Genomic DNA, 10,951 nt, shown 5'->3' on the forward strand with positions numbered 1-10,951 from the left:
TGTGTGTGTGTGTGTGTGTGTGTGTGTGTGTTTGGTTTCACTTTTTTGACATACTGTATGTTAACTGATGTTACCAACACCTCTAACAGGCTGTGACAACACTGCACACCACACATCTGAAGTGTTTCTTTCTCACTGCTGAGATTTCCTGCAGTTGCATGTTCCCAGCAGCAAATCACTGCAGAGATAGGATGGGATTTGTTTTTTCTCCCTGCTTTGTGTGTGTGTGTGTGTTTATATGATACTGATTTTGGTGCCATGAGGCTGACACAGATATAAAACAATATACTGTAAGAGTGATGGATGATAGAGTAAGAGAAAATCATTTTGTCCTTTAGTAAAGATGACATTTGTAATATGAGCTCTGGCCTTCACTGATGAGAAGTCACCAAAATATATGACTTACCTCTTGTGTTGTAAAAGGTCACATTTCAGAGACAGTAAAACCATTTTGGTCTGACTCTGGAGCTGTATAGATGATTTGACCCTGCCCTAAACAAGAAAATCCATTCTGAGCAGTTTGGATGTCTTCATCTAAGAGGGAGACTTTAGTGTTTTGTTGTCACTGCTACTTTTGACCAAACTCAGCAGTGAAGAGGTTTATGGCTGTCGCATGCACACATTCCTACAGTTTTGTTTCCATAGAAACACTGAGTCCCGGGCAGGCGTGTATTTTCGAGTTACATAAGCCTTTTCCAGTAATACGAAATACATACCGATATGGGTATTTTCATTTGACTGGATTCCTATTTTTAGGAATGTTATATTCAGTACCTAGACATTTAAAAAATAGGTTTTATTGTTTTATACTAATGCTATTTTTAGTTTTTTATTAACTGCACTTTGTTTGATCTTGAGGTTTAACATGTTTCTCCACATAATTTGCAAGCTAAAATGTGTGTCGTGGCCTGAATGAAAGTCAAAGCACACAGTTCATGTTTCTGTGTCTGTTCCACTGCATGCCATATGAACGTGGGTGTTGCAGAACAGCTGGTCTTTATCAGCACAATTGTACATATGTGATGCAACCGTGTCTATAATTATGCAACAGCTCAGGCATTAGCCCTTGAATAATGTATGGAAATTAAATGCATATTAACAGCCATGATTAAGTCTAGTGCCATTGTTGGTTTTTGAAGAAGGGTATAGTTAATTAGACTGTCCACATCAGTGAGATTTCCTCTCTTTTTTGTGGTCTGGTCTTGGTTTAGAGGAGGGGGAACAGGTTGAAGAGGGATTCAGCCCGAGGCCGGCAGGGTTCATGTGTTTGCAGAGACCGAGGTCTTACAGTAACTCCTACACCATCTGCAGGAAGAATAGAGCATTATTAATAGATGTAAGATGAAGCTATTTAGGTCTGTAGCAACCTCTTGCCTCAAGCACAATTTCATTTCACTTGTTCCAACCTTTTTCCTCATAATGCACCAGCAAAGTTGCTATTGATGTTCGAGTCCTGTGTTTACTGTATGGATGTCAAGTTAACACTGCAGCATCAACGCTATGCTCAATAAAGCAGGTGCGACTGACTGCTGGTGGTGATTAAGTGGCTGTTATAAAACCAAAACAGAACACGTTTTACACCACAGTTTTCTCAGGATCACTTGATAATCAAGTGGTGACTGTGTTTTGGCTGGAGGCAATTTAAAAGGCTCACAATGCAATAAGATCTCCATTCACACTTAACTCTCAATCGCTTTGGCCCTAAAGTTCTCATTAGCTTTGCCAGCTTTATTCACTGCAGCAAACTTCCATATGCCTAAAGGCTCCGGGACACTGAAGCAATAGTGCAGAAGTAATACTTTGAATACCCCAAATGCACTTGATGTTCAGTCTCTTGCACATCTGCGATTGTGTACAGAGCTGTTATCAGTGAATTATTTTATGACCTTGGGAATCAGGCGGAATCACAGATGCCTCCAGTTTCGATGATGACATCCCCACAATCAGCAGCGGTGTCTCACTGTGAGCGAGCGCTTAGTCTTCGTTTGGACCCAACTGTCGCTGCTAGAACAATATTAAGCTGGTAATTAAAACATGTGATAATAACCTACTGCCGTCGCTGATTTCCTAATGGATTTCAACAAGTCTTAACATGAGTGCCCCAAGCCATTCGTTAAAATGAGGGCTTTTTAAGACTGATATAACCAATTTGGTGTTTTGTTTCAGATGTAAACATAATTATGGATTTTCTATGCTCACGTTCAGTAAGAAATAAAAGTTGTATTTTCAGCAGAATATTAACTATGCCAAGATGGATGAGGCTTTGCTGTGAGCAGTGTAGTATGATATAATGCACAGGCAGCTATGATAGCAGCTGCTGAATAGTGGTGATGAGTAATCACTAATAAGCGTCCAATAACTGCATGAAAATAAAATAAAGAAAATGTTGTTGATCATTAATTCAAAGCTCATGATTTTGCTAATTGCATTAATTTGTTTCCGAGGACGTGAGGGGAGTTTTTAAGCAGGGTTTTAATTCAGAGTCCCCTGTGAGGGAACATTTAGTCTAAGTGTATCATATTCTGCTATCTTGTGCCAAATTTGCAGAGCATAGTTTACGGGGACACACATATAAGCCCAGAGCATGTGAAATGGGATATTTCGTTTTAATTTGTCGTCTCCCAAATGACAGAATTTAACGCTTTTAACTAAATTGTCACACTCATTTTGGCTTTTCTGCAGCTGAACAATGTTATGTAACAGTTACTCTATGTAACTTTTTGTGCTTTGGATTAGATTGGATTCCCTTTCTTGTGTCAGAAAGCTCAAAAGAAATTTTCAGTGTGAGCTAGACCTCCTGAAGCCTTTGCTTGCAGCTGTTACTCCTATGGGCTCCAACAATTTGATTATCTTAATCCTCTATCTTGTGGAGCTACAAGCCAAGCTTAAGGTGTGGACTGAACTGTTAAGTAGCATAACTGGAAATGTTAAAGAGGACCAGTTTTTTTTGTGGGGGGAGGGGTAAACAAGAAGCTGTTTTTTCTTCCTCATGAAATTTTAGTTTTTCCTCCACCTCCAACAAATACATACGTTCTATAACAGACTGTTCTGTGTTGTTGTCTGTCCTGCTGTCACAAGAAAATGTTGGCATTGTATGTTTCTGCAAACTACAAATATGTTGCATTTGCTTGTTTGCATATGTATCATATCGCTGTTTCCAAAGTGATGAAGTATATGAGCTGACTTTGTCATTGAGAAGTCGAGGGAGGGGATAGTGGACCTCATGAGAATGAGGCAAGATGTCAGTCAAGCTGCAGACCACAGTTCAAGACCAACAAACAATGAAACCAGTTGTATTTCAATGTTGTTTCCAGTGGCTTTAAAGCTCCAAATGTGGGTGTTTTATTTTGACCAGTCTGAGTGTTTCCATTGTTTTTGGGTCTTCAAATGTGGATGTTTTGTAGAAAATAATGTTTTTCCAGTGGGTTTTTAGGCTCAAAATGTGGGTGTTTTGATGCCACCCATCTGCGTTTTTCCAGCATGTTTTTAGGCTGCAAACATAGGTCTTTTGTAGCAACCCATCTATGTTTTTGTTGCTTTATAGGTTCAACATGGGTGTCTTGTATAGGAACCAATCTGTGTTTTTCCAGCAGATTTTTAGGCTCGAAACATGGATATTTTGTAACCACCCATCTGCGCATTTCCATCGGCTTTTGGGGTTCCAAATGTTGGTGTTTTGGCGCGACCCCTTGGTCTGTTTCCATTAGCTTTTTAGACACCAAACAAGGGTGTTTTGTAGAAACCTATTGTTTTTCAAGCAGCTTTTTGGGCTCCAGGCGTGGGTGTTTTGTATCAACCCATTAGTCAGAATCAGAATCAGAATCAGAAATACTTTATTGATCCCCGAGGGGAAATTGCCTTTAGTTACAGATGCTCCCATTCTAAAGTCTTAAAAGGGTAGGAAAGTGTAGAATATATCAATAAAATTTAAACATAGGTACTACTGTAAAATAAATATATCTAAACACCAAACTATAATATAAATGTACATTTGTTCTTGTTACTACAAGAACTATCCTCTAGTGAGGATAGTTTCACCAAAAGCAGGTTTTTTTCAACCAACATATCGCTGCTTTTCCTGCTGGCTCATAAAAATGGATATTTTAAAATAATTCTAAACATAACCATGTGTTAACCACAGTATTGTTGAAACATATCTGCTAGATAGCAACATGCAAATGTAACATCTCCATGGTTTGCAGAAACATACAATGAAAACTTTTTTTCTTTCAGGGGGATTGGGTTGTGTCTGTTCTGGGTCAGCTTTAACCTGTTTGGAATGCTTTACAGTGGAACGTCATTTTTTTCCTGCTAACTCAGAACAGAAAAGAAAACTACTGTAAAGATTATACTGATATCAAATTTACAAGTGCATTGGCAGTTCCTTATGAACTGTAATTTCAGTATGAGCAGGGGCTTTTTGATTAAATAGTTAGCTGTACCTATAAAACACACACAAAAATAACCTCACTTTTAATTATCTTTCAAATCAGGGCAGAGATAGCTCATAAACATCATGTTTGGAAACTGAAAATCAATTAGGCTTTTTATTGAGGCAGCTGGCTCTGTAATACATTAAGTGCTTATTCACTGAGGCACTTTTGTTTGCTGTATTGTTTGTTTTGCGGTGTGAAAGTGGCAAGAATCCTGGTGAATACCGTGGCGTTGATTCTTACAGAGCAGTGCCAAGCATATAATTAAATCATGGCTCTGTTGTTTGACACTGGAGTCATGAAACATTTCATCAAAAATGTACTGTGGCAAGAATTACATAATTTGACATCATTTCTTAAAATACATTTATAGAAATACAATTGACAGTTCATCTAGTTGATGGTCTTTTCCTCTTTTATTTTTTGTCTTTGACAGGGATGACCTGCCAAGCGAGGACGTCCTATACCGAGGACGAGGTTCTGTGGGGACACCGCTTCTTCCCGGTTATCTCCTTGGAGGAAGGCTTCTTTAAGGTGGACTACTCTCAGTTCCATGCCACATTCGAGGTGCCAACCCCTCCGTACAGCGTGAAGGAGCAGGAGGAGGCCCTGCTCCTCTCCTCGCCCCTCATGGCTCCGTCTCTGTGCAACAGTGGGGAGAAGAACAGCTCTCTGGACTGCCTTGAGACCCTGGAGGACAATGACAGCACCACCAAGCTGCCCACCAAGCTCCAGAAGATCACAGGACGGGACGGCCTGCCCAAGAAGCTCCTGAGGATGAGCTCCACCACCTCAGAGATGACTTACAGCTTTGGAGACCTGCCCATGAAGCTGCAGCGAATCAGCTCTGTTCCTGGCGTCTCTGATGATAAGCAGGCTGGTAAGGTCAAGATCAGCACAGAGCCCATGAGTAAGTCAGTGGCAGACTTACCTCCCAAGCTGCAGCGACTGGCTGGGGGAGGAGGGGGCAGGATGGACGGACACCTGCCGCCCAAACTCAGAAAGATGAATTCAGATCGCTTTACATAGAGCAGGCAACATATTTTAACTTATGCCATTCACCTTTATTTCCCTACCTGAAGCCCCTTGTACTATCCCCGATTTATTAATGGACAATATTCTTATATTAAAAGAAATGTAGAATATGTGCACAAATACCTTATATAAAGTAGGGTGATGGAATTGAGCACATTTGTCCCTGGATGTAAGTGTACATGCTATGACGAAAGACCTCTGATATTTTTTTTAGGATGATGTACAATTAGCACAATCTGGCATGTAAGAAACAGCGCATGTAGAACAGAATCTCAATAATTTCTGGCATGACATTTATTGATATATTATTTTACAAAAACAATTTCATTAGTGAATTTTACTGACAGTGGAAAAATTGCACAAAGCCATATGATTTACGACGTGGAAAACCTACATTACATGGTTCTAATTTGTGGTGACGAAAGGCACATACATTTGTTTTGAGTTGATTGCTTTTGTTGTTTAATGTAAAATTGTGGCAATGTTATGTTGATTGCATGCTCCTCTTATTGACTTAGCTATACAAAGGTAATAGACAAAGATGTTTAGCCTTAACTATATTACCTTGTTTCCATTTTCATGTTTGTTCACAGCTGGATTTTTGGTATTTCATATATAGACTATTTTACCATGTGCGATTTTATGACTTTATTAGTTGATCCAATACAGAATATGTTGCTAGATTATGCATTTTTTTACATTTGAAAATGCATTTTTGGCATCATATGACCTGTCAGAACTGGGCACGATGCTACGCAATTTTCACTTGCTTATTAAAGTAACACTTAAGTTGAAAGAGTCAATCAATACTTTTACTTGATAAGCACAAAGCAATCGTTATTTAGGCTAATACCCTGTGATATTAGAAGGCATTTATGGGACATAAATTAACTGCTTAGGACAGTAGTTCAGTACTGTGCAATCACATTGTTTCATTATATAACAAAATAAACTTACAGTAGGCCTGTGTGGTCATACAGAACACTCCATTAGAATTTCAACTTAGGTGTTACTGGTTAGATTTAGAGGTGGGCCTGTAAGGAAATCATAACCTTTGTCTTAAGGGCCCATAATCTCCCTCCTCTGTGATGAAAGCAATAATATTATAATGACTATAATCTTTATATAGCCACAGGGTCTACCACAGCCCCATATTCATTCTGTTTACTGAGTCCATGCCATGAAATCTGGTTTCCTCTAAATGCATCAAAGACATTGTATGATACCCAATCTCTTCAGGAATAAAAATCTAACATAACTGTTTAGCATCTTGCTACTTTGACTAGATGTAATGCATGCTTTACCCGTTCGAATAAAATGTTATTACTATTTTTATTACGGGGTGGTCAAAATGATGGAAGAGCAACAACACCTTACTCACTTACCTCACTGTAAAGAGCTGGCATGGGCTTGTGCGGGTGCTTCTACCACCGTATAATGAGTCTGATCTTCGCCCAAAGCTAACCATATTCAAATTACTGTGCACATAGAAATTTTGACTGTTCAGCTTAAAAGCATACTTCACCCACAAAATGATCATTTTTATATTGATTACCCATCTTGTGTTACCTTGGATTTGTGTAGAAAGCCTATTTCTTCTCGTATGCCTCCACAATAAAAGATGAACTGGACTAAAAGGTGGCCACAATTAACAACAGCAACTCAAAACATGCGTTTGCAAACTCACACAACTCATGCAGTATAATCTAGGTATTGTTTCTCACGTTGTATGTTCAGTATTTCCTGAACACATGCAATTTCACTAAAATCTTACTATTTGAAATGGACCTTCATTCGTGTAGCACTTCTCTAGTCGTTTGACCTCTCAAAGTGCTTTCACACTACGAGTCACATTCACCTATTCCCACATACATTCATATGGTCGATGCTGCCACACAAGGTGTCACCTGCTAATCAGTTTTTAACCATTCGTACACAGTCACAAACCAATAGAACAGCCATCAGGAGCGATTTGGGGTTCATTATCTTGCCAAAGGATACTTTGGCATGACATGTTGATCTCAAGAACCAAAGATCGAATTGCCAGCCTTCCAATTAGAGGACGAACTGCTCTACCACCTGAGCTGCAGCTGCCCCAACACCTTTGAGTAGCATACCTGGGCAAACGCTTGCATTTCAGCTCTGTCCATGCACTCCAAAGTTCAAACCCACGTGCTTGCCCAGCCCTACTACTCGTCAGTGTATGAGCAGTTTTATGCAGAAGTGTAAGGCTTTAGGAAAAATGTCTGTGTTTGGGAAGCGTTGAGTATCTATACAACTGGATAAATGAGACTTTCATTATACTGCATGAGTTTTGTGCAAGTTTGTAAACTGATGTTTTGGGATTCCTCATTCACCTTGGAGGCATGTATGAAAAACAATTTGTTTTTTTTTAACTCAACAGAGAAATTAATATACAAATGGTCATTCTTGAGATGACGTATTCCTTTAAAGCAATAGTTTGACATACAGCCAATACACTTATTTGCTTTCTTGCCCAGACGTAAATCTTTTTTTTTTAAAGTGTGATGTAGCTACAGCCAACAGCCAGACCACAAACAGCTAGCCTGGCCCCGTCCATAGGGAAAGAAAATACATGTTATAATGTGTTTGTCTAATCAGTTTGTTTAATCAGATTTTTAATCTGCAATTAAAACAATGTGTGAAAACAACTTATTTTATTACCTTTAGACAGAGCCAAGCTAGCTGTTTCCCCCTGTTTCCAGTGTTTATGCTAAGCTAAGCTAATCAGCTACTGGCTGTAGCTTCAAGCTTGCTGTACAGATATAAGAGTGGTATCAATCTACTCCTAATGTCAAAATGTAGACAATTCTTTCATGGAAAGCAACAATGTCTAAATACCCAGTGCATACATCAGAAGAAAATGTTGGCATTGTAGCCTTTGTTTCTGCAAACCATTTATACATTAGATTTGTATGTTTCCTATAAGTGATATAGTGTTTCTAAAGTGATGTAATTCTGATTACATGTTACATATAAGAAACTCATCGGGGGGTGGAGAGGATGATCGCATGATTCATAGGTCAGACAGCTGCAAAGGTGCCGACCGCCACAGACCACAATTCATGGTCAACAAATAACAAAATGGTAGTTTTTTTGCGACCTGTTACTGCGTTTCCAGTGGCATCTTTGTCAACAAAAATAAAAATGTTCACTGAGACATACAGTAGCTATGTCTCCACCATGGAGTGTACCACCAAAAGCAGTTATTTTTAACCAAGACATTGATGCATTTCCACAAGGGATTGTGGCACCAGAACCAGGCATTTTAAGCCAAAACAAGATTTCTTCCTTATCATAACCAAGTGGTTTTTGTACCTTAACATGTTAATCACAGCAATGTTAAAACATAAAGAAACCTGAAATTTAAACATAGCTTATACACTATAGTGTATAAAGATTAAGATATCAGTGGTTTGCAGTACAGTGCCAACATTTACTCTATCAATTGGGTTGACATACTGGGTAATACATATAATTTCAATAACATGTTTTTTTGTTTAAGAATTTTTTTCTTTGTTAATGTCTTAAAGCACATGCGCTTTATACAATTCATAAGCTGAGAAAAAAAGCCCTGGTAAAAATTATATATCTCCAAATATTTATGCTTACTGATACTGAACATGTGCTGTAATAGATAACTGGACCAAAACTCTGTCAGAAATCTCAGGGGCAGAGATGCAAATGATTGTTTCATTTTAAAGTCATTGGTACAGTCTGCAGACCTTTTTTGTTTTTGTTTCAAACAGCACGAAAGCATTCACACTGCATTGCTTGTGCTATTTTTGTAAGTTTATCTTGCCTTATTGACAACACATGCATGGCTGCAAATTGACGTGATCTGTTTCTAAATCTGGCCCAAAACTGTGCCAGATAAAGGATCCCACATCGATACAGAGCCAGTGTCACTGTGAGAAGCCTTTTCTTCTTGTGCTTTCATTGTTTTGATCATACCCTGTGTAATCACCGCTGCTGTTCATATTTCACAGTACACCCTTTGTTGCTGTCAAACACACTGTGTAAATAATAACTGTGTTTTAAGAGATACCTTAAAGGACTTGTGGCGATAACGTCAGTGCCATGACTGTAGGTATCACAGGCAGTTAGGTTAATTCTGTCTTTATCTTGAGAAAACCCTTTCTTCTGAATCTCTCAAATAAACCCATGGGATGGATCAGAATATCAAAACTGCTGACGGTATTATCCTCTGACTTCTTGGAGATTGGGTGCAAATCCCTTAAGGCCACTTTAAATCAACACTTGCTCTGCTAGAAAATAATCACCCTTTATCACCAAGGAGATCTTTGCCCTAGATGTCACTTTGCTTTTTTTGTGTGTGTCTTGTCATGTGAGGTCTATCCAGCAGGGTCATTAATGTGTCTCCACAGAAATAACATTTCAATACTAAAATTATTGATTCAAGTGTATTTGGAAGATGTGGGAGGATTGACGTAGGAGGCAAGAATAGGGTTATTCAGAGGTTAAAATCTTGATAAAATTCCATAAAGATGTAATTCTTCGAGAGACGTTTTGATAATTTCCATTATCAGGTTTATGGACAAATAATATCTCACACAGACTCAGCCTGTGGCAAAGAAAACAGCTGCCAGTGCTTGCTAATTACACAACAAATGAAACACAATTTTGCACTGGAATATCAGCATTTTCTATTTCCTTTCCTCCAAATACATCACAATCGCATCAGTTCACTTCCCAAGAAACAGTTTTCCAAGTTAGCAAATGTGCAAAACTAACTTTAAAAAGACAAGTGAAATTGAAATTTCATTGAACATTCAATATTAAATATGGCACACTGACTTGCTGTTTAAACACTTCTGTCACTTTTCTAACAACATCACTATGTGTCAGCGTCAAGATGGGATGATCTGTGATGCATCACATGGGAAGAATGGTGCCAAACTGTTGGTGACTTTGCACTGCACAACGCACTGTTAAACAAGACAAATGTCTTCCCACCTTTACAATGGCTTGCTGTGTTTACCTTGTAGCTTGGTCTACCATTTCAGATGTGAATGTCTATCATCATGTAATTTTGAAAAAAGAAAAAAAAGCCTTCTTTCATGGATAAAGTGTGGCATGGAAAATTCAATTCAGAGTACACAATGCATTAGCCTATGTTTACTAAAGGCTTTTTACATTTTAGCCATCCAGTTGGTTGTTTGCTAAGCCTTTCCAATTGAACAGTGATGGTCCAATCATCAATCAATCAGCTTAGCAACCACAATGAGGTACAGCAGGCCTGTCAAGGTTTAGATAAGGGGTGAAAAACTGTGGTCCAGGGACCAGCTGTTGCCCGCGACCTGTTTTTAAATGGCTCACTGCAAATATTTGAAAATAAACTATAATATGGCTTCAGCATATTTCTAATAGACTGCACTTCACATTTGACAGCCTAGTTTAAAATACAATGTCGCGCTCATCTCGAATCACTACTAGCGTGT

General features: G+C 38.7%; 1 protein-coding gene across 1 annotated transcript in view; it reads left to right on the plus strand.

Annotated features, from left to right (window-relative positions):
- Positions 1-9,677, plus strand: part of kcnj3a (potassium inwardly rectifying channel subfamily J member 3a) — a 32,017-nt gene extending 22,340 nt beyond the window's left edge. Inside the window, exon 3 of the mRNA XM_042495109.2 lies at positions 4,870-9,677. Coding sequence (XP_042351043.1) covers positions 4,870-5,462 — 593 coding nt within the window. The 3' untranslated portion in view covers positions 5,463-9,677. The remainder of the gene's footprint in view (positions 1-4,869) is intronic.
- The last annotated feature ends 1,274 nt before the right edge of the window (positions 9,678-10,951 follow it).

The sequence above is a fragment of the Plectropomus leopardus genome, chromosome 10 (assembly GCF_026936395.1).
Source record: "Plectropomus leopardus strain MGB_pleo_1.0 chromosome 10, ASM2693639v1, whole genome shotgun sequence".
In the NCBI taxonomy this organism is placed as follows: Eukaryota; Metazoa; Chordata; class Actinopteri; order Perciformes; family Serranidae; genus Plectropomus; species Plectropomus leopardus.